Source organism: Megachile rotundata, chromosome 4 (genome assembly GCF_050947335.1).
Source record: "Megachile rotundata isolate GNS110a chromosome 4, iyMegRotu1, whole genome shotgun sequence".
NCBI lineage: Eukaryota > Metazoa > Arthropoda > Insecta > Hymenoptera > Megachilidae > Megachile > Megachile rotundata.
In genome coordinates this window covers 10,017,443-10,042,268 of record NC_134986.1, presented here as the reverse complement: position 1 = coordinate 10,042,268, position 24,826 = coordinate 10,017,443, and the positions used below count along the sequence as shown (strand labels likewise).

General features: G+C 33.4%; 4 protein-coding genes and 1 long non-coding RNA gene across 7 annotated transcripts in view; 3 read left to right on the top strand and 2 right to left on the bottom strand.

The window, feature by feature from the left end:
* Nucleotides 1-349: 349 nt before the first annotated feature.
* LOC100882174 (BTB/POZ domain-containing adapter for CUL3-mediated RhoA degradation protein 3) lies at nucleotides 350-4,683 on the bottom strand. 2 transcript variants are annotated; one of them, XM_012281475.2, is made up of 5 exons: nucleotides 4,200-4,683; nucleotides 3,656-3,968; nucleotides 3,377-3,575; nucleotides 3,072-3,222; nucleotides 350-1,221 (listed from the first exon to the last, which is right to left on the bottom strand). In XM_012281475.2, exons 1-5 carry the CDS (start codon nucleotides 4,360-4,362, stop codon nucleotides 1,214-1,216), a joined length of 834 nt encoding a protein of 277 aa, XP_012136865.1. In that variant the 5' UTR covers nucleotides 4,363-4,683; the 3' UTR covers nucleotides 350-1,213. The 2 variants fall into 2 exon arrangements, with proteins under 2 accessions (XP_012136865.1, XP_003701632.1); XM_003701584.3 differs by lacking the exon at nucleotides 350-1,221 and having other exon boundaries at nucleotides 1,241-3,222; nucleotides 4,200-4,682.
* Nucleotides 4,684-4,866: 183 nt separating this feature from the next.
* Nucleotides 4,867-7,068, top strand: IFT20 (intraflagellar transport 20). The gene is made up of 3 exons (XM_003701585.3): nucleotides 4,867-5,358; nucleotides 5,842-5,996; nucleotides 6,124-7,068. Exons 1-3 carry the CDS (start codon nucleotides 5,235-5,237, stop codon nucleotides 6,235-6,237), a joined length of 393 nt encoding a protein of 130 aa, XP_003701633.1. The 5' UTR covers nucleotides 4,867-5,234; the 3' UTR covers nucleotides 6,238-7,068.
* LOC100882395 (putative protein phosphatase CG10417) lies at nucleotides 6,370-11,731 on the bottom strand. The gene is made up of 6 exons (XM_012281473.2): nucleotides 11,478-11,731; nucleotides 10,354-10,633; nucleotides 9,436-10,204; nucleotides 9,206-9,347; nucleotides 8,629-9,084; nucleotides 6,370-8,552 (listed from the first exon to the last, which is right to left on the bottom strand). The coding sequence occupies exons 1-6, from the start codon at nucleotides 11,586-11,588 to the stop codon at nucleotides 8,310-8,312; spliced, it is 2,001 nt and encodes a 666-aa protein (XP_012136863.1). The 5' UTR covers nucleotides 11,589-11,731; the 3' UTR covers nucleotides 6,370-8,309.
* Nucleotides 11,732-11,850: 119 nt separating this feature from the next.
* On the top strand, nucleotides 11,851-12,979 carry LOC143264333 (uncharacterized). The gene is made up of 3 exons (XR_013038021.1): nucleotides 11,851-11,941; nucleotides 12,354-12,463; nucleotides 12,848-12,979. It is a non-coding gene; the product is annotated as an uncharacterized LOC143264333 (long non-coding RNA).
* A 4,498-nt stretch (nucleotides 12,980-17,477) lies between these two features.
* Hs3st-A (Heparan sulfate 3-O sulfotransferase-A) overlaps nucleotides 17,478-24,826 on the top strand; it is a 154,930-nt gene continuing 147,581 nt past the window's right edge. The window contains exon 1 of one of the 2 annotated variants that reach the window (XM_076530323.1): nucleotides 17,478-17,886. The gene's annotated coding sequence lies outside the window, so the exon portion shown is untranslated. The remainder of the gene's footprint in view (nucleotides 17,887-24,826) is intronic. The other variant, XM_003701587.3, reaches the window with a different exon arrangement.

The window sequence follows — 24,826 nt, the reverse complement described above, 5'->3', positions numbered from 1 at the left end:
TACAATGTGAAATTCACATTGTGAATTTAAAAAACAAAAGACGAACAAATTGAAATGAAACGAGCGATTCTGAATCCAATTTGTTTCAATATAACAAATTTATTCTTAACAATGATTCTTTTTTCTTGAACTAAAAAAGGGATAATTAAATTTATATGTGAAACATATGAATTTTTATATACCTATTACATTCTAATATTCACTGTATCGTGAAATACAACGAAAAGTTAATTACTTTTTAAATCAAGTATAAGTAAATGTTAAAAATTAAGTCATCTTAAACTTAATTCAATTCTCATATTAAAAACATTTGTGCAATTACTTATAATAATAAAGTAGTTATTTAAAATAAAGGAACAATTTATAATTTATTTTTTTACAATTATTATTTATTATTACAATAGCTTATTCAATTCTAATTTCCATAGTAACACTTGTTAATACTATTAATTACACATCCCTGTACACATATATTTGTAATAAAATAATCCTAAATAGTAAAACACTTCTGTCAATGGCATAAAATATTTTATTTAATGTAATTTATCCACTCAAAACAGATAAATATTTACATATTTTATATCATTAATTTTGTTCACGATAGTGTTTCATTGTTTCATTATATATTTTACAATCTTTATTATTTAATTTGTACATTCTGTAAGATTCTCCAAATGAAAGTTGAAAAATATTCTGCAAATCAGTCTTTTCCTAATAAATATGTATGCAGACATAAATATGTTAAAGCTTGAACTAATCAACCATAATCTTATCATTGTTACCTAAGTATAAACCTAAACAAAAAGTACAATTTAATATGATTTTCATAAAATGTTATCATATAATACTATTATTATCTTTTTTGTTTAGCTGTAGTGGTACCTATACATCGAATAGATCTATTTAATATATTTTTTGCTGTTATGTAAAAATAATTTTTTTAGTAAATCTGTAAATTCGTAAATTATTGTACGGTACTTGAAAATTTTAGCCGAACATAAATGTCTGCAAAAATATGAACCAAAGATATAAAGACGTTATTTAAAAATTTTAAGAGACAATAATTCACCCGGATACAAGACAAAACTTTTGATATATTTTTTGAATAACTATAAAACAGAAACGATGCCGACCTGTACAATGTGGCTAGATTAGAAATTTCGTCGACTTTATAAGTGGACCATGGCTACCTTATGTATTTTGATGGGACGTACTAGTTTCCTGAAAGAAAACATAAATAATCAGTACAATTTCTAGTTTATTTTTGACAACAACTATTTCTATTAATTTTATATATAAAAAACATATAATTTGAACAAATGTTAAAGCTTGTGTCGGTTTTACCTGACAAAGGAGGCCATTAAAACTGTGCTCTACTGTGAGGTTGAAAAATGCAAGCAGCAATAATATTTTCATTAACATAAGATATATTGCATTTAGCTTAACTTACATATTACATAATGTTTATTAATTATAGCGGTTTATAATAAATACGAAATATGAACGACACTAACTACCTACAATTTTTTCATTTGTTATACATAAAATTATAGGAACTTAAACTCTTCTGTTGCCAAATCTTACGTTTTTCTTTTTTCGTATTGCTGTAATGTATACATACAAACATCGTCTTGTATTCGGGAGAATGAATAGTTCTAATTCGAGAATTTAGTAACTCAACAAATAATTAATAACATAACATTTGTATAAAAGCTTGCCCACAGCAAAATAACTGTAGGTATGAAATTGGAATACATATGGTCCCTTCATTAAATATAGAAGTTTGCACCATATCAAACAATGAATTATATTAATTTGCAGTGTTCATTGAATTATAATGTATCTATTTGTTTTTATAAGTTGAAGTATGTAAGTAAAGTAAAAAGTATTAATATGAAAAGAAATGTACCACATTTTGGAATGATATACAGAAATTAACACAAAGCTTACGTGCTTATAAAAGTTACCATGTTGTTTATAATAAAGGACCAATGTTCAAAACTAAACAAGGTTGAAAAATCAACTGTAGTTTAAATTCATTTTTCAGTTGCATTTGGTTGAAAAATTTTATATACTTTGTTGTAGTTATTTTACTGGCAGTGTTTACTCTGCATCATCTTTTAAGCAGTTTGATAGAGCTTTTCAGTTAAAAAATGCAAGCAAACACATCTTTTATTTTATTAATTTATTGACACAGAGAATTTGCTTCTTGTAAAAAAAGAGATTTAAACATGATGAATTTATAATGATAATAGTAATAACATAGTAGTGATAACTACAATAATATAATAATAATAATAATACTTATAACAGGTAACAATGCAGTCCTATGTACCATAAGGTGTTTATTCAATTTATTACTTTAAATAACTGCTTAAAAGTTGTTGAAGAGTATAATATAGTAAATAATTCCATCAGTCATAGAATGGCAACTTCGACTTCTTTTTGTTTTACTTCTGACACAAACATTTGGCACATTAATAGTATTTGCATCTCTGTTCTCTTAACAATACTTATTTTCAAACTCTGGATGCGAAAATAAGAAATAGAAATCGTATCCTTATATATTTTTTCCTTTTATAATAATATTCCTTATAGTATAAGTATGAATAAATCCAAGACGAATTTGTCATTCCGTTCAAAATCAAAATATCTGCAAATGATTTCAGATATGAGAAATAATTAGGATATGTAGATATAATACCAAGCAAATATAAGACTGTGATGTGAAACTTAGTGGTATGTAGTTCATTGTACGTACAACCAATTTTAACGACGTTGTTCATTAGTTTTTGCATGAAAGATAGAAATAGAAATATAGACAGAGAGAGAGAAAGAGACGCACATACATATATATGCATATTCATGTATACATGTATATATATGCATATATGTATGAAATTTGCGCTTGTTCCTCTTTCATACACCCTATTTTATATTGGCTCGCGTCTTAAGGGCGAGGACTCGAACGACGCTAAGAGTCGCTGGATTAGGAGGGGTAAAAAGGGCAAGGTTGGGTCAGTTGGTGTTTTGTTTGTTGGAGCGAAGGCGAGCCAAGCCTGAACGCTCACCCTCTTCTTCATCTGATGTACAAGGTGGTGCACCACTAACTGCACCACGTGACGATGTTGCTTGCATTAATTCTTGGTCTGGACCATTTCGGTGTTCATATAATAAGATATTTAATGTCTCTTCATAAATTCTGGCCTCTGGAAACTCAACCTATACATTACAAATTGAAGTTTTACTTTCCTTCTTTATATTTAAGTTATATTTTATGTTATATAAACTATTTTATACTATACACTAATATTTTGTTGCAGTTGAATGCATATATATTGAAATTTTAATATAATACATGCATGTTCTACATTACCTTTGTATGTTTCTTGTCAGTTGCATAAACAATAGAGTGACAGCAAACTTCTGCAACTTTACGGCCATGACCATAAAATGTCCAACAACAAATTTCACTGGATCCAATTACATCTTTAATAAATAATACTCTACCACTGAATCTAAGTGACATTTTGTCAAACAATTCAATGTTTTTTAACAGATTGTCATCTGATGTACTGTAAAGACAAGGCTTTTTATATTTATTTGTTTTCATGCTTCATTGTAATTACAATTTCTATGAAACAGGTATTATCACCTTGTATATGAATATTTATTATTATGCCTATTAATAAGCAGCTTTACCACTGGCTTAGTAGTACTGCTAATTAACAACTGCTCTTCCTTTTGGGATGTAATGAGTGGAACCCTACAAATAGGTTCTGCTTCCCTTTCTTTTCGGAGAAGAGCTTGTTCACACGATTCAGCTAATTCGGTAATACAATAATACTTTGCTTCTGCTAGTAACTCTGCCATTTCTTTTGTGCTTTCTGGTAAGGGGACTGAACCGTCTCTTAAGAAATTTAAAATTGTACCAAAATGTTTTCCACACCTATCTATCAAAATCCATCCTGTAAATAAAATTTGTATCATGTACACAAATAAAAGATCAATAATTAATTTTACATTGTAAATTATAGTCAGATGAAGAAGAAACTTGAAACGAAATTTTAAAAAGTCACCTATGATTTAACAAATAAAAATGCAATTCTTTAGTAGATGTATCTCACAATGAAGGCTTGTTAAACACACAGAACACCCTGTTAATGCTTAAATGCTGCAGTTTCTGCACAAAATCTCACCTTCAGGATCTGTTAGAATTTCCATGCGGCCACTAAACATAGCACGTAACATAGTGTCATGTTTTTGAAGTGTACCTAAAGTTGTATAGTGTAGGGAACCGCCGATATTGAGCTTAACGTACTCCGAAGGGTATTTAATTCCAGCTTTATGATCTCCGGACATAACGAACGACAACGACGAAATATCAAAACGTAAAATAGTGACGATGATATAAATATTTTAATGGAAAAGTATATTGATTTTGTTAAATGTCAAATCGAAAATATAACAGAGAAAGAACGAAGCGTTGCGTCTCTTCAACGACGACGCAAGTGATAAACGATAACCGATGCGATGATATTTTATGTGGCATTTATTAGTCTCATCTTAATTGTTAAAACCCTGTTAAATAGCACAATTCACTGTTCTTTTATGTCTTGCGACTTGATAAAAAAATACACCCTATCGTACCCCCATTTTGGTGAGTGACTAGCACGAAGATCGAAGACTATAATTTATTTCGCAAAAGAACCGTAGTTACTCCGCGCATCTCAGCCGAGTTCAGAGGACTCTTTATCGTCACTTACTATCAATCTATAGTCTGCTTTTCATTTCGTGGTTATATACATAGTGAACAAAAATTATGAACAGTGTAAGGAAGCAGATATGTAAGATGGAATAGCATTGACAATTAAATTTAGAAATTGGAGGATTTCAAAATTAAAACACTTGTTACTTTGGAAACTTCTATAATACGGTGTACAAGATATTTTTGAGCGACATAAAAGGTGATGATGGAAAGGTAGAAGAATATATTAAATAAATGATCATTGGGTATACATATGAAATGTTACAATTGCCATTAGAGCGCATGTGCATTACTCATGATTACGAAGTGTAAGAATTAATGACAGCGGATCTGTGCAGTATGAACGAAAACTCGTCGCTCAACATTATGGTTCTCTCTTGAAATAAAGAGTATAGTTGAAAATACGCGCAAGCGCGACTGCCTAAGACTCTTAGGTAAAGAGTCGATCGTTTGTTTATTTAAGAAAATGGCTGATTCTTTAGCAAAGTATGGAATTTACATTGACGATTTAAGCAAAATACGCGTATTAGAGCCAGAAGTGGCAAACCAAGCGAATAAACTTAAGGAAGAATGTCAAAATTTCGTTTCGAGTGAGTTTTATAGAAATCGTTACAGTTACATGATTAGTTTATGTTTATTTGTTGATTTGATATGCACTATGTTATTGTAGAACTATTCTTATGAAATTTATTTCTTTTATTTCTTTCATTATTTCTTACTTTTCTGTAAATTCAGTAATTGTTTATCAATTTTTTGTAAAACAAGTGTCTTTTCATTTGCTACGGTAATTGCTGCCATCTACGTAGATTGCCGCTTCTGTATAAAATTTTGATCAGCGCTTCAACATACAAAATGTTATTAAATAATTTAAATATTCACTTTATATGTATGTATTATTTATTTTATTATTAATGCTATACAGACATGTGAATAACTTATTTTATTTGGATTATGCTTTTTTAAAATTTATGTTTACAATTATGTATACAAATGTTTTAAATGATTTGAGTTTCCAATTTATTATTTCTATTTGTTTAAATTATTATAGTAGTTACATTATTTTTATTTCTTAGGAATCACTGAATTTCAATCAAACTGTAATGAATTTTTACAATTAATAAATCAGTTAGCAAATGAAGTCGAGAAAGAAAAAATGAGAACGATCGGAACCCGAAATTTACTTCGATCTGTTGCAAAAGAAAGGGATGCTCAAAAACAGCAAATTCAGGTCATTAAAAATAAAAATATTTTAGTATGCTATAGCTATTTATTAAGTACGATTAAACGCTAAGTAAAACAATTTTGAAAATTAAATTGTACACACTTTAAAAAACATACATGTATATTAATTACAGGCACAAATTGTTGAAAAATCTATGGAACTTGAAAGACTTCGTATACAGTATGATTCCCTAAAAAAGATTGAAATGGAACAGATAGAAACAATTGAACATTTAACAGTAAATTAAAAATTTCTGTTATATTAATTTTGTGATTATAAATCTATTTAATATCTACTTAGCACGTGTTTATACACTTTCACACAAAGTTGTGTACAAAAAACAATTGAAATAGGAATATAAGTAAAAGTACAAAAAAAAAGTAATTGATGTGACATATATTATGAAACAAGATATTTATACATAAATTTATGACGAAGTTTGCAGTTAAGACGGTGTCGGGGTTTAAACCCTTCTTAATAAGACGGCATCAAATGTACATACATATTGTGAAGGTTCTCAACCCCTGAATCAGAAAGGCACATTAGTTAATTCTGAGTAATACTATGTACTGTTTCTAGTATTTATATATTACTGATTATTTTTATATAATAGTGTTACTTTTTTTTTCTTAAGTTACTTTCTTCATAATTATAAACAACGTTTATATAATTACTCTTTACTAACAGCCGCAATTACATGTGAGCAGTTATAGAAGGTGAATAACAGTACAAAATTGAAGCAACCTTAGACATTGCAAGTGATTAATTTATATAATTATTTATCTACTAGCTATATTATATTAACTGAATAAAAACTTTGTATGTTTTGCAAATGCACAGGTATTATTATATTATATGTTTGTTCTGTGATAAAAGTACTGCAATAAAATTGCAATTATGATATAAAAAAGATTTATAAGGTATTATTTTTATATTAAAATGTTAACAACGTTCATTGTTTATGTGTTGCATTTATATAGAAAAAAAATTTGAATAATTGTATAGACGACAAACTATGTAAGCCCACAGTGTACATCCAACGATTTCAGTAAAAATAAAATATGTACTTTGTTAAAAACTTGTAAATAATTTAAATAATTTTCTTGTCCTCATTCTTTAATTGTTCTTTATACGAATTTAGTTTATTTCTAATACATATATCCTATTAATTTTTTATTTTCAAATCGTTCGCGTGCGTGTAAATATCTTTAAGTCATTATTTTATTGTTTTTACTTCATAAATAAATATTTTTCTTACGTTATTATTAATTTACAGAACACTTTTGATACTATGAGAAATTCCAAATGAAATTTAAAACAGTTTAAGTAATTCCACGACACACTACATACCCTCTTTTTCTAACAGTACTTTTAGTACAAGATCACAAATTACTAACGCGCGCAGTACACAATCGTCTTTGTTACACAATACGGTTTACACGTTTTAAGATTATTCGCTCACCCATCCATTCAACCACTATACCCAGGGATTCAAAAATAAACTTTATTTCGTAAAAATAAGAAATGGTATCGTGTTGAATTACAAATATAAATCCTATAGTCTAAATTTATAAATATGTACAATTACATATCTACTATGGATGTTATTTAAAAACTCAAAGAGTATATCCCATAAATGTTAATGGAGCAAATGGGATGATGTATTATCAAGTTTTATTTAATTAAAAGAATTAAAATAGTCAATGATATTCAAACATGTAACGTCAACTGATAAATTTAAAACTTCAACAAATTTTAGTTTTAATCTGAGTGCTGTTGTATGAGATGTTGATGAAATCTTATGTGGCTTTGACTTATAAGAAGAGTTCAAGACCTTTGGGTCAACAGTGTTAGTAAATGATTTTAGACTGATTTTACTTCTTACTTATTATCTACCTTAGCATTACCATAGAAAGTACTTATAAAGAGAAACATCGATTACTTTATTAATTATACAGAATGTTCGTATGACCGTTTTACATATTTTGTACACGTTGTTATCAAAATGTTAGACCGTATAATACACTATCCACCAATAGTAGGCGTAATTAAATAATTTAAAAAGTTATGGATTTTAAGTCAGTATATTAAAAAAATTAAAACAGAAGCAGCGAATTATCATCCTCATGTGCTCCAATTTATCAGTCTGCCACCAATAGCCAGCACTAACATACTTTACATGTTGTTTGATGTAACTGGTATCGATTACCATCGAGTATCCATTCAAAATTCACAGTTCCATAGAATTACATAATTTTACATAAATTCACATTCACTCATCTGTTTCCAGAGATCAGTTTATAACATTTAACACAAATCTCACATTGTTGCTTCGGTCTTAAGGCGTTTGCAAGATTTCACCGCGTCGTCTTGTATGACGCAGTCATTGCTTTCTTCCGCGGATACAGCTGGCGATAATGACCTTTTAGCAGTACATATCTCAGCAGCGTTACTGTTTGTTACAGCATCAGTTTGTGATTTAAATCGAACTATTACAGCTGTCATATTGTCACAACCTGTACCATCTCCACATGTGTCAGGTGCAAGACAATGATCAAATAGCTACAATACAATAGTGCTGTTAGTAATCAATATTTTGCGCATCAAAGTAATACAGAAAATAATCAACTATTCATACCTCTTCACAGATTGTAGACAGCTTATCACAATTTTGTGTCAAACGGCTATCTATAAACTGTACAACATCTTGACTGGACATAAAATTCCAAATACCATCACAAGCAAGCACCATAAATTTATCCTTTCCTGGTTCAATTGTGATATGCCTCACATCCGGAAGTGCAGAAATCATTTGTTCTTGTGGTGGTAAATCTGTATTTTGTTTATAAGCATGATCCCCCAGAGCTCTTGATAAATTAAGGCCACCATTTACTCTACCGTCTGCTGTAACTTTTCCACCAGCTTTTACTATGCGCTCCATTTCTGGTTCATCTTCAGGCTTGTGATCTAAACTAAGTTCAACTGCCTGACCATCTCTACATAAAACACAACGGGAATCGCCAGCATTTGCCACGTATAATTCATTTCCTTTCAATACAGCAACTACTGCAGTACATCCACTATCATAACCTGGCTGTTTAAATTAATGATTTATGTTACTTAATTTTAAATCTTTCTTAACTACAGAAATGCTATCTTATCATAATATTATTAATAAATAGTTTTAAGTACACAATTTAAAGGATATTTCATACCTCTTCTTTATCCATCATGAGGCTCTCACTATCATCATCTTCATCGTCATCATCATCAATATTGCCATCTCCATCTTCATCTTCTTCATCTTCATCACTTTCATCTTCATCTATGTCTTCTGTGTCATCTTCATCACTAAAACTATGTTGATGAAGTTAATGTAAAATATACCAGTGATAACTTTAATTTTTAAAAGGAAGAGAAGGTCTGAGGAGCTAAAGGTTTCTACCTTTCTGGAACTCCATCAAATGTTATATCATTTTCATCGTCATCATCATCTTCTTCAGAATCTTCGCTACCCTTTTTAAGAAGATTATGATATAATGTTATGGGCTGAATCCTTCTTCTACCAGTACTGCTTATTCGTTCTTGCTGTCCTGCATCTCCATTTTCAACAGGAGTACATGAACTGCTAGAGACATTGTCACCTCCACCTTTACTACTATCAGCATCTCCAATTCGTTTTGATTCTGCACCATTTAATTCTACTTCATTTACATTTGATTCATCACATGTGATTTTGCCTGGACTTGTAACTTTTTTGTTTATATCCTCAGAACTATCAGGCATATCTGCACTTTTTATTGGTTCTATGTCTGCTGTGGATCCTACTGGTGGAGATGTATGTACATTTCCATTACTGGTAGTTGAATCAAGAACTTGTTCAGCCTCATTGTTACCAGGACATTCTGAATCTTTTCGTTCCATTGTACTAGATAAAGTGGAACCACACTGTTGGCTGGAACTACTTACATCAGTTTCATTTGTATTCCATGAAGATGAAGATGATGAACATCCTGCACCCGATGATGAAGAGCTTGCTTTTTCTCTACCTCTTCGTCCACGTAGGTAAGGACTTGCAGAACATGCTCGTTTATTGCATTTTTCATTCTTTAATGCCTTTACTTGAGGAGTTGATTCAGACTGATACTTTGCCATTACTTCTTCCAGTGGCATAGTTGCTTCCATACACAAATTATTAACGTTTTCTTCTTCATCTATATGTAATGAAATATATGAAGATAACTTCATTAAATATAAAGAAGTAAATGAAATAAACCAATGATTTTAAGGTCTAATCATTAAAGGTATAACTTTTCTAATTAATTAATAAAAAAGTATAATTTTAAAATAAAAAGAGACGTACCAGATTCGTTTACATCATCTTTTTTATTATCAGAATTGGATGTTCCTGCCAGTTCTTTGAGAATACTAATTACTTCGGGTTTTTCAAGAGTAGCATCAAAGCCTAAAAAGGCATCTATTAAAGCTTGCCTAATATCTCCTCTTTTGTATGCCTCAGTTTGTTTGATAAAATCTGGGAGATTATTTGCACAGTAAGTTGCAACTTCGTGTCCCCCATGACCATCATATACAGCAAATAATGAAACATTTTCATCAAAATCTATACAACAATTATGTGCATCCTACAAACAAATAATAATATTACAAATGTGTGTAATAACATTACTAATAAAGATTACAATTCATTTAAATATTAAATGCTTTACATTTCATAATATACAATTTTATATCACAATAAACTTTAATAACCTTTTAGATGCACCATATAAATAAGGTTATTTGACACTATAATGTACACATGAATATTTAACACACAAATAACAAAATTTATTTTTCCCAAATAGAATACATTAGGAAATCAATCGCATCGCATATAATAAATCACATAAATAAATTACAAAAATAAATACTTAATTAAGAAGTGATGAGATGCTATTTCAAATCTGTCACATTTTATTTTTTAAAGAATAATTATTGCAAAATGGATGTATCACGGGTAACTAGATACTACTCTGAATAAAACAACGCTGACAATTGCATTATTTTATTTCTAAATAACAAAATAAAAGAATTACTTTGTGAAGTTTTTCGCGCAGTAGTATCAAATACAATAATAAGTCGTCACGTTTGCATATAAGAATACGAAAGTATTATTACATCGTGATAACTTCAGTTTCGAGAAGAACTTTGAAACATGGCAATGAATGCTAATAATTTTACAGCAGCGATGTTTTGTACACGCACGAAATTTCGAGACACATATTCTCCTTACATTCGACACAGTATTTCCTGTGTTCTCGAATCGAATAGACTGAATTTCGCGCTTCGAGATATAGATGGATTACGTTTGCAATAGATCAGGACGGATGTCGTAATACCCTAGCGAAACGGTGAACCGGCAAACCGTTCTCTGACCGAAACGAAACTAGGTAACGGTGCACTGGCCGCTCGAGGGTTTTAGCTTACCTCTTGACTAATTCGCCAGCCTTGCATGGAACTCGCGCCGAATGCAACATTCTTGCCTACTTGGTCGTTCGACACTTTCTTTGTAATCGGTTCTGACAAATATGCACCCATTTTCGTTAAAACCGGCGATCTTTCTGTTGATTCTCTGGCGTCCGCGTAATATCACAATATCTCGATGAAATTACTATTCGCAAGCGCGGCGCACAGTCGTTAACTAGCCTCCATGACCGGTTTGGGTTTCTGTTTTCACTGCGCCGCCAACGCCACCTAGTCCGCCAGTTTACCATGGATCTAGGAATATAGGGACAGGTATATCCCCAGGGAGGGGAGCGGGAAACATTGTGCGACGAGGCGAAGTCGTAAACCGGTGTCCAGTTTTGATTGGTTGCGGACCAGTGCAACTTATAAATTTTTTAATTTCAAGACTTCTAAAATTCTAAATTTGAAGATTTCGAAGTGTATAAGTAAGTAAACGTGATATTCCCACATTTCTAAATGCTCAAACTATCAACTTGAAATTTCTATATTGCCACATTTGAAAATTTGAAGTGTCGAAACTCCGACATTTGAACCGTTGAGGTTTCTAAATTCATAACTTTGAAAATTTGTAAATTTAAGAACAACTAACTTCTTAAATTACAAAATCTATAAAGTAAAAATTTCTAAAACGATATGTGTGTATAAAAAAATAATTACTTTTCATTAACTGATAAATCTGTAATAATTGGTCGGTTTTGGTTTCTTATAATTGGCGGTAAAGAACATGCGCATAGAAACAGCCAATGAAAGTTGAACATTGGCCATCAGGGTCCCCTCTCCTCAATTTCGTTCTCCTTGCATGTAATTCACGCTTACGTTCCATTTCTATATTTCCAGGTTCATGCACTTTCCACGCATGCGCACTAAATTTTCGCGCCAAGCATTCGTCCGCAACTTCAACGTAGCAGTACTGTAGTGTGTAAAAGTGAAGCAGTTATTGCAAATTTGTAAGTAATGCATTGTTACAAATATTCTTCAAACTAATCATTTTAAAAGATTTAATAGTATATATATTCGGGGTACCGAAAAGTACTCAAAATTTCTTCGATGACTTCAAAGTTTTTCAATGAAAAATCGAAGGACTTTTTTTAAGAAGTGAATCGAACAGTTGCCTTTAATTTGGCAAAAAGCAGTAGAAAATGATGGAAATTATTTTGTTGATAGGCATTTAAGATTTTTTTGATAAATAAATGTTGTTCGTTAGCAAACAAAATTTTGATTACTTTTCGGTTCCTCTAATATTATTTATACTATATTATTACTGTACTACATTGTTATTATTTATGTATATTGTTACTTTACAATATTCTATCATAAATTTTCTTTATCAGTTATAAATGAATGGAATCAAGAGAAATATGATTTGTGAGCAGAAAAGCGTCTACACATTCGTGCGTCACGTATAAAATAGTGCGTCGTCACGTGACATGATGGGCGGTAAATTTAAAATCTCATCAAAGAGGTAAGGCAAAAAAATTTGTAACTCTTCACTGAACAATTATTTTTTGTCAGATTATATTTTTATATTAATTCATTTAAATTTATCATATGAAATTCCTTTTATGATACAACTATATAATTTTCACGAAAATTTTAATAAATCTTTCAACAATAATTTGAGCTGGCTTTTAGATCTAATTATACAATTGTACAATATACTATGATGAAAAGATATAAATTACATTTGATTCTGTTATTTAAGTCCGGAATTATAGGAGTACCGAATGAAATCGAAAATAATGAAAGGGAGAAGGATGTGTTGTATTTGATGGCAGGACTGTTAATATCCTCACAAAAGATTTAATCAAGTAGAAAAGTGTGAATGAAGCGCGAAATTGTTTTGGGATAGCCAGTGAATCGATTGTGTACGAATCCAAAGGAAACGAGATCAGTAGGTAAAAGAGGAAGAGCGTGGAAGAGAGATGCTATATGATTATTGAAGTTGGATATACCGAAAGCTCTGTATATTATTCGATCAAAACTTTCAACCTTCGTACCCCGATTAATTTTGTATGGATCTGAAAAAAAAGGGAATAAGAGAACAAAGTACTCTGTATCAGGGGAATTATTGTTGAGGTCGAACGTATTGAAAACTCTGTTATTCAATTAAAAGTTTCTTATTCTGCTGGAACATCATTAAATGTTTCATCATTTCCAAAGAGGAAGTTATAGGAAAAAACGAATGTTAAACGTGGGCAATTATTTGGCGAAATATGTAGTTAATTTCATGTGGATTTAAAAATAACAAAGCATTGGGAGATTTTCATTCAATTTTCAAAGGGAAATGAAAGGTAGTGTGGCTCATAAATTAATAGGATGTACGTTATTTCCATCTGCTAACTTATCAATTAATTTATAATTATTCTGTTGAAAATTTCTGATCAAAATTTAACTTAGTGTTTAACTATTTTTTTAGTGGTGGAATATTTTAAATAACAATTTTTTAAAAGTTTAAGATTTCTGAAGATGGTTGATACTTTTCAAAGTTTCAAGGATTCAAAATTACGAAGTCTCAAAATTTCATAAGTCCCAAACTTCTAAATTAACAAAGTCCTAATTTTCTAAATTCCAAAAATGTCAAGATTCAAAAATCCCACACTTCTAAAATTGCGAAAACTCCCATATCTTCGAAACAGCAGTGTCTCAGAGCCCCAAAAAAAAACCGAAAATTCCAGAGTTCAAGGTTCGAAACATTCTCACGAAAAATAATTTCTGAAGATGAGTAGGAGTATAAATTGAAACTGGTGTAGATAGAGTAGTTTCGAATTGTGATGTGTATCATCGAAGTCGGATGTACCAAAAGCTCTGTCCTCTTTAATGACACGCGATGTGTAGCGTACGGGTGGCGTACGATCCAGGGAATGGTGCACCCGGACGTCGAGGTCGAGGTGGTTGGTGAGGATGGGTTTGTGTGTTGCGTGATGGTCGCCGTTTATCGATTCGCGCCGCCGTGAGGAATGAAGTCGTGGCTAGCTTGCTCTATGCCGTATAGCGTATCACACCCTCCCAAATCTCCACATTTTTCTCTGCGAACGCATCTCCTCGAAATTCTGCGATACCAGCTAAAATAACAAACCTATGCACTCTACATTGTAACACGTTTACGTAACCTTGCTCCACGGTGTTTGCAATGGTGTCTTTTGATATTTGGCGCGAGTTTTGAAATATTTCTTTGTACTTTCTGTTTCACTTTCTGTCTTCCATTGTGTTCTGTCTTCCATCATTAAATTTGAAATTAGATTAACAAGTAATGAAATTAAGTTTGAATTGTAGTCGGCATTTCAATAATTCATTATTTGAAAGTTATGATATTAATTTGTACATAAAGGGAGAAAAAAGAAAAATATGCATAATTGTAAGCATTATTTGTTAATGGGGTATATCGCGTGCGCGGGAAGTCAATTACCTTATCGTACAAACGTGATATAGTGAATGAACGGTTGTTAACTGAATGAAACTCACCGGAATATGTCATATTTTAACTTAATCGAACTATTATGCGTCATTTCGCATAAAACAAACGTTGTTACGCCAAGGATTCAATAGGAAAGAGTTTATTTCCGTGCAGCGTGTTTTAAAAATAAATAGGTGCAAATAGGTACTGGTTAAAATAAATAGGTACAAATTTTCAATTCTTCAGTTTTTCAATTTTCCAATTCTTCAATTCTTCAATTTTTCAATTTTTTAATTCGAATTTTTCATACTTCCAAATTTCCACGTCTTCAAAGTCCCAAATTCGGAACTTCGTAAATTTGAAAATTTGCAAACTAAGTCCAGCAAATATTGATGTCCCCATTCCCTAAATCACCATCTTCCCTGGGGAAATCCATGTTCTCCACTATACGTTCATATACAATTGCATTCATTCATTTCAATGAAACAGCTCTACATTACAGTAATTTCATTTTATATTCCACTGTAATTAATGTAAACTTACACAAATATTTCTTGACGGTTACATATCGTAAATCGCTATATGTGCATCCGTGAAAACGTTTAAAAAGCGTTTGTTAATTGAATTTCAAGGATCGAGTAGTCTTTTTCCTTAAAGCCATATGCGTTTCACGTTCTATTTGATAATAATCACGTATGCTGTGGCGAATCTAGGTCCTCGCGTTCATGAACATCCTAGGAATACACATCGGTGCTGCCGCATTTACATAACAAATGCGGAAACACATGATTGCATCGTACAATCGGAAAAGATCGGTCCACTATTACGGAAAACCTATCCCGCGATTCAAAAGATTTTCGAACGAAAGACCATCCTTATTCTACAATTCGTACCTACGTATGCATATTACATGCGCATCAGTTTAGCCGAACATACGCTGTTTACGTTGCTTTGCATTTCCATTGCATTTGCAAGTCGATTCTTTGCAACATTTTCCGTGTAAGTTAGAACGTGGGAGGTATTTAAAAAATTAACAATTCATATGATATTTTTAGTTTTTTTCATCCTTTGCAGTTCAGAGTGTAACTTTATCTTGGTGGTTGTTTGGTGAGGAATTCAAAATAATTGACGATGCTCTTTCTAATAATTCTATGAGAAATAATAATAGTTTCTTAAAGAAATTTGCATTGTTATAAGACAACATTGAAGTAGCTGATATTTAATTTTGGTTGGTTGCTGGACACGTGTACATACGTGTATATTCATATATGTATGTATACTTGTTTCAATAAAATAGTAGATGAGTTTGACAACAATACTGGACGTACACGTCTTCTGCATATATCAACTTATATATATAAAAACGAATATGTTACATATTTCTCTGAGTTAAAGAATTAAAATGCAGCCTCCATAAAAAGTTATGATACCATCAATGAAATAACTTACATATTTTACATAAAATATACAGTAATATAGTCCTATAACTTAAGAATTCTTAGTTTCCTTCGTATCTCCAAGGAGTCTTGATAAAGAGTCTCTTCCATTTTCGAGGAACGGCAGAAAACGATGAACGAATCAAGAGAGTCGGAGAATTTCGATCTAACAGCCGCAATTAACCCTCATCTTTCAATTTTCCACGCACTTACTCGCGAACTCGCGTAATAAAACGTATTAGGCGAACAAGTTCGAATTGAACAACCGTTCTATACTCCGCGAATCTGTGCCAGAAAAAAAGAAGAACCTTAGCCTTTTATCGTTCGCAACGATCTCCATCATGAAATCCATACTTTCGCAGATCGATAGCTAGTTTATCGACAATTAATTAATCGCGATTGCTCGTTACGGAAGCGTGCATACACGCGAGGATGTAACGAATGAAAACACCGAAGAGGCTCGTGTCAGGGATGGATTATCGTTAAGAGACACGTGTTTAGGTTATTAGAGGAAAATGGTGATCAATTTTTAAAGACTTAGATTTTTAGTTGGTCTTCAAGTTTTAAATTTAGAAAATAATTCAGAAATACAAAATCATACAAAAATATAAAAATTCTATAATCACAAAGTCATAAAGTTCCAATGTCTCAAACTTGTTAAATATTGAAATCTCAAACTGTCAGAGACACAAAATCACAAAGTTAACAAAGTCTCAAAATCACATCGTTTCCAGAATCACATAATGTTCAAAGTCAACTTACTAAAAGGCCCAGAACTGCAGCGTAGTGAAATCCCAACTACACTGTTTCAAGAGTCCACATCACAATTTTGCTGAAAGTCCCATATCAGGAAATAAGGACGAATTGTTAACGTTAACATTTCGAGACCGATTCTAAGGGTGTAGTTAAGTTTCGCATCGTTTAGGGCTCTAAAGCACGTTAACCCGTCCCTGGGCCGAGCTAGCGAGGTTCTCTCGCGAGTCGTTATAATTAACTCTCGTCTTTGAATTTTCCGCGCTCCCGCGGTTGTGTACACGCGCGAGAAGATCGCAGGGGGTTAGGTGGATGGTCTGGAGGGGTTAAAGTAGGGGAAGAAGTAGCGAGGGTTTACGGTGGAGCAGATAGGTGTCGTGTGTCGCTGGTGGGGGATCGCGGGTGCGTGCGAGCGCACGATCCCGCCAGTTCTTCGGTAAGGCTCGAGGAGGCCAGGTCGACCCTTGTCTCTGCTCCGCTCGTTTCGATGAGAATCATTCTGAACGTCGTTGTGCGCACGGTTTCTTCGCTAACCGCAGTGATTACGTTGCCCGATCGATCCGTAGTCGATTACGGATCGCACCTTTCACGGTGTGTCGGCTGTTCGTGTTGATCGTGGTGATAGTCGTGTTGTCTTGTTGTGGCCAGGCCTGTTCAACCCGCGGATGATCGAGGTGTGAGCCAGCAGGATTTCAGTGTCATCCGAGAGGATCTACCAGTGGAGTAACCAGCGAGCACCGTGTTACGTTCGCGGCCTAGTGACCTGACCTTGGGTCGGCCCGACCAGGTGTGTATGTTAAATGCCCGTTCCTGTCGCGAACAGCGCTTCGGTGGTTGCTCGACGTTTCGGCATGTGGTCCACCTGAAAAAATGTGTCGAAACAGAGTTCACGGTGTTACCGCATCGTTCACACGGGCCTCCACCGTTTAACCTAGCGACGTGTACACCGAGCACACCTCCGGCTGCTTTGTTTGGATAAGAGGATTCTGGCATGAGTGTTTGTCGGCTTGCATCGTTTCCACCCCCCGGTGTTGCGTTTGTGTACACGTCTCGCGAGGGTGTACTATGTTGTACGATATGACAGTCGAGGCCTCCACGATGTGTGACGTTACGGAGATACGCGTGGGGCTAGCGTGCTTTGCTCCACGAGTACGATTATTCGTATAGTTTATACTGTGCTACAGTTTTTTATAACTAATTCAGTGGACGTTCTTTAGTTTAGTTTGCAGAAATGTATTTTTAGGGGTTGAGATTCGATGACACATGTTCGTTGTTATGAATGATGTAGGGTTTTGGCAATCAAAATCAGATTGAGATTATGGAGGTGGATACTGTAAAAATTATGAAATGGGTACAGAACTCCAGTTTAATATGACTTTTTATTCAAATATGACTTAAGTATATTGATGGTTGTTTTTTTAGTTAAATTCAGATAACTCAGAGAACTCCAGTCGTTTTAATCAATAGAGATTAGTGATTCTGATTCATAAAGTGAGTTAAATACTACAGCTCTGAACTCGTAGAGGATCACCATTTTCCTGTGATCCTGATTAGAGACCGTGGTGTATAAAATTGCTATAAAACTTTATATCAGTAAAGTAATAATACATCTAATACAGTTATTCTGAAGAATTCCTTAGAAATGTCAAAGTAAACACTTCTTAATATTTCAATTCTGGGTTAAATGATTTAGTAACACTGTTATAAGAAGCGTGCGTGACGAAGTAAATAACCTGCTAAACGAAAAACATTTTTTGTATCATGAAGGCAACGCATTTGAATAACGTTTATCCTTCATCGCGTGTTGATTTAGTTGATACTTGACGGACCATGCCTGTTGCTGCTTCTTCTACGTACACGCTCGAGAATCGTAGAGCCTTTTAGCAAAACCGTGATATAAGAAAAAGGGGAGCCAATCGTTCATTTCTTGCTTTGTAAATATTTGGGTATTTGGAGGGTTGGAAATTTAAGGGTGCGGAAGTTTGGAATTTCGGGATATGGGAATTTGGGGATGTGGGAGTTTGGGGATGTGGGAATTTGGGGATGTGGGAGTTTGGGGATGTGGGAATTCGGAGATGTGGGAATTTGGAGATGTGAGAATTTGGGGATGTGAGAATTTGGGGATGTGGGAAATTGGGGATATGGGAATTTAAGAATGTGAGAATTTGGGGATGTGGGAATTTGGGAATGTGGGAAATTGGGGATGTGAGAATTTGGGGATGTGGGAATTTGGGGATGTGGGAAGTTGGGGATGTGGGAATTTGGGAGTGTGGGAAATTGGGGATGTGAGAATTTGGGGATGTGGGAATTTGGGGATGTGGGAATTTGGGGATGTGGGAATTTGGGGATGTGGGAATTTGGGGATGTGAGAATTTGGGGATGTGGGAATTTGGGGATGTGGGAATTTGGAGATGTAGAAATTTGGAGATATGGGAATTTGGAAATGTGGGAATTTGGGGATGTGGGAATTTGGGGATGTGGGAATTTGAGAATGTGGGAATTTGAGGATGTGGGAATTTGGGGAATTTGGGATTTGGGGATGTGGGAATTTGGGGATGTGGGAGTTTGGGGATGTGGGAATTCGGAGATGTGGGAATTTGGAGATGTGAGAATTTGGGGATGTGAGAATTTGGGGATGTGGGAAATTGGGGATATGGGAATTTAAGAATGTGAGAATTTGGGGATGTGGGAATTTGGGAATGTGGGAAATTGGGGATGTGAGAATTTGGGGATGTGGGAATTTGGGGATGTGGGAAGTTGGGGATGTGGGAATTTGGGAGTGTGGGAAATTGGGGATGTGAGAATTTGGGGATGTGGGAATTTGGGGATGTGGGAATTTGGGGATGTGGGAATTTGGGGATGTGGGAATTTGGGGATGTGAGAATTTGGGGATGTGGGAATTTGGGGATGTGGGAATTTGGAGATGTAGAAATTTGGAGATATGGGAATTTGGAAATGTGGGAATTTGGGGATGTGGGAATTTGGGGATGTGGGAATTTGAGAATGTGGGAATTTGAGGATGTGGGAATTTGGGGAATTTGGGATTTGGGGATGTGGGAATTTGGGGATGTGGGAGTTTGGGGATGTGGGAATTCGGAGATGTGGGAATTTGGAGATGTGAGAATTTGGGGATGTGAGAATTTGGGGATGTGGGAAATTGGGGATATGGGAATTTAAGAATGTGAGAATTTGGGGATGTGGGAATTTGGGAATGTGGGAAATTGGGGATGTGAGAATTTGGGGATGTGGGAATTTGGGGATGTGGGAAGTTGGGGATGTGGGAATTTGGGAGTGTGGGAAATTGGGGATGTGAGAATTTGGGGATGTGGGAATTTGGGGATGTGGGAATTTGGGGATGTGGGAATTTGGGGATGTGGGAATTTGGGGATGTGAGAATTTGGGGATGTGGGAATTTGGGGATGTGGGAATTTGGAGATGTAGAAATTTGGAGATATGGGAATTTGGAAATGTGGGAATTTGGGGATGTGGGAATTTGGGGATGTGGGAATTTGAGAATGTGGGAATTTGAGGATGTGGGAATTTGGGGAATTTGGGATTTGGGGATGTGGGAATTTGAAAATGTGGGAATTTGGTGATATAGGAAATTGGAAACATAGGGATTTGGGGATATAGAAATTTGAGAAAATGGGAATATAGTGATATAGAAATTGGAAGATGTAAAAATTCGTCAACATAGGAGTTTCACTATACACGAATTTGTGAATTTTATAAATTACAAATTTAAGAAATTTTATTCACAAAATTAGAAATTGATTAAATATACAAATTTGAAGAACAGTCAAACCCGTCTTCCAAAATCCTTAGACTTCAAATAAAAAAATACCCAAGACATTTAAAATTTAAAAATCGAATCGTTTTGTTCGCGCTCGACGTCGCGTCTACGTGGCAGAATGCATTGATCTGTTTCACTGCCGAGAATGGTACGAAGCAGTTGTCGGTTTAAAAAGCGACATGTACCACTGTCGTTTCGAATCTCCGTAAAGGACGTTTCCAAAGAATGCAATATCCGGCAGATGCTACAAAACTTACGTCAATTCGAAGTTGTTCGAGCGAGGAAAAGTGCTTTCGAACTTTAGTCTCGTGCATGAGTTTGCTAACGTAGAACAAATATTTCGCTGTGGAATAGAGCCAACTGATTTCATGATTACCAGCAAAGAAACTTGCTCTGGCATATCTTCCTTTTTGCTATTTAACAATTAACTGGAGAAAAGACAGTATACCAACAATTTAACTTAGTATACATTCTCTGATCAATTTTCTTTTGCTTTTCAAGAAAATTTTATTTTTGTTGTAACTCTTTTCTTTTTATTAGAAAAACTTGTTATTTAACGGTGAGGGTAGTTGTTGATATTTGTTGAAGTTGAAATACTTTTTCAGTGAAATGAAATATTTTTACTGTTACACAAAATTAATATTAATAATAATACTTTTATTATTGTAAAATTGATGGTATCATTCTAGTTATTTTAACTTCAATATAATTTTGCTGATCATTTATATTAATTATCATCAGAATATAAATTCTTCAGGAAATGAAATATTTTTACTGTCATACAAAATTAATATTAATAATAATATTTTTACCATTATAAAATTGATGGTATCATACAATTAGTTATTTTAACTTCAATACAATTTTGCTGATCATTTATATTAATTGTCTTCAGAATAAAACCTATCTTTTAGTTAATCATTGAGTATGATTCTATATTTCTTCTTTCTGTTTTATTATAAAAGCTCCTAACATTATAATAACAGTATCTGTTGACTAAAATTAAGTTCATCGATTAAAAATAATCACGCAACGAAGTGGTTTCGGAATAGAATTAATTCGATAAGGTCTCGAAATAATTAAAAGGTTGTTTTCGCTGGAAATTATTCTCCATCGAGCACGTACCGGCGGAGACTTGATTATTGCAAGGTTTTCGTTCACGATGCCTTAATTCGAGATTGCCGGGTCAATGAAGGAGCGTTGGCAGAAAAACAAACGTTGAAATTCACTTTGTTACCGCGACGGTTGTAATTAGAACGCAAGCCGTCGACTTTTCTTTCTAGTTCCATTGTTTTCAACCCGTACGTAAGAAACCTGAGCAAAGTCGTTGAACTCGAAAAGCTGATGAGCTCAAGAAAGCGCAAGAAAATTTCTTGTCTTGTACGATTTGTAAAAAGTTCTCCGTCCCGTATTCTTATGGCTTGTTATTGTTCGCCTGTTCGTTAAAACTTCGTACGAAGTTCGAACACTGAATCTATCGCTCTGAAATATCGATTGTATTAACTCGATTATCTGCAAACCTTTATAGCTAGTCGTCAACAAAATTCTTTTCTTACCATGCATTATTTATTATTATTTGAATAGATCTTTAGTTATTGTTTGTTATTTATATAGATAAGTTTTATATAGTCATTTAAATTTTCGACAGGAGTTTTGAAATGTTGCAACCATTTGCTACATGCAAATTAATAAAATATTTATAAGCTAGTAAATTATTTAACATGTACTAATAAATACGTAGAATGTGCATGAAAATTATACATACATCAATTGAGGAAGAAAATAAATTAATATTTGATCAAATGTTTATTTTTCAAGAAAATACCCTGTCGTAATATTTCCTAAATAAATTGAAACATCTAGTCGTGAATGAAGAATTAAATATTTTTCCAATTTAAATTTATGACTGTTTATAAATATAGACAAGTTTCATATAGTCATTTAAATTTTCGACAGGTGTTTTGAAATGTTGCAACCATTTGCTACATGCAAATTAATAAAATATTTATAAGATAGTAGATTATTTAACATGTACTAATAAATACGTAGAATGTGCATGAAAATTATACATACATCAATTGAGGAAGAAAATAAATTAATATTTGGTCAAATGTTTATTTTTCAAGAAAATACCCAGTCGTAATATTTCCTAAATAAATTGAAACATCTAGTCGTGAATGAAGAATTAAATATTCCTCCAACTTAAATTTATGAATGTTCATAAATATAAGCATCGATGAATAACGCTTAAATATGATAGTATCTGAATATTGAACGGTGTACCGAGGATGAAATTTTTACGAGAAAAGAATCAATGAGGGCTCGGTAGGAAATTAATTACGGCAAGCTTGCCGCTATCAATGTTATCATGTTGCAATTATAGCGGCGTCCCGTGCGCGCAACTTTACACGAAGCTCGGTGTAGCCGGACGATAAGTAAAATTTACCACGGGCCTGTAACTAAAATTGTGAATGTAATGCTAATTACAGCCCTCCGGCTAGTAATCGGATCGATAATCCGATTACACGCAATTGTAATGCGAAAAAGCCGCGGAAATAACCGGTCGGGTAAACGCGTGATAATCCTACGACTTTGTAATTATCTGTACACCGTCTACTGTATAATTTACAGCAATTTTCCGATAAACCATCTTGAAATTTTGCAAAGAATTGAGAGTTTTTGACTGGAAAAATATGTAGATTTTGTAACGTTTAAATTTAAGAATTTTTTAACTTTGTAGGAGTCGAATTTATAGGTGCGGAAACTTGCCACTCGTTTATCGAACAATTCGGAGCGTGAAAATAGGAAGATAGAATGTGTAATTAGAGGAAAATATTGATGCATCTATTCTAGGCGGATGCGCGAGTTGCAGGTTTTGTTTGTCCGGTGAATAACATCCGTAGTTTCCGGTGTTACTCTCTCCGTCCGTGCAAATCGAAAAATTAGAAAACGAATCTGTTCTTGTCGGACGGATTTGCGCTCTCTATTCGATTTTCGATCGAGTTATTCCGTTCTTCGAGCGTATTTTGTAATACCACGCGAGTTTCTCGCGTGTCGAGAGAAGTTCTCGCGTTAATATATCAATGTACCAAGTTACGGAGTTTTGCTGAGCCAAAGTTTCAGCCGGCCTGTCGTTTAACGCATCAGAGATTGCGATTTACCGTGGGAGTTCTCTGGAAACTTAACCCTTTGATACTGTATTTATTTTCGAATTGCCTACACCGTCGCTGTAGAATCCTCCAGCATGGGAAATCAGACTGAAATATCACCAAACTGCGGAGTAATTCTAAGCAGCTGTATTTTTAGGTTATTTTATCTTGAAACTTTCACTTAAAATATCCAGCGATGTGAGCGCTGTTAAAAATTTTATAGACAAAGGTTGGAACAAGAATTGGCAAATATCTCGTTAACTATAGGTTTTACGACAAAAGTGGTTATTATAGAATTTGTTGTTTAGGAAATTGTCTATAAGAAAGGTTATATAAGTTTTTTTCGTAGGTATAACCATTTTTATATAAGATGCGTTATAAGTTTTTAATGTAGTTTTGGAAGAGAGATGTTTAACTTGATCAGTTTTGATTAAATTTAGACTAAAATTGTAGAGAATTGCAAATATAAACAACGCGGAAAATGTTAGCCGTAACTGACTCGACTTATAAAAGAAATATAAGTTATTTCGGTTTATTCAACATTGATGTTGTTTATTCAGCAAAGTGCGATATCGTAAAGTCTCGAGTAAAATGCGGTAGCGCTCCATGCTGGAAAATTAATCAGCAGGAAAGTGTGTACTGAAGAAACTGTTTGTAGCGGACTTATTAAGTACGGAATCTATATTTCTGTATTTCTGTATTTCTGTATTTCTGTATTTCTGTGTTTCTATATTTCTATATTTCTATATTTCTATATTTCTATATTTCTATATTTCTATATTTCT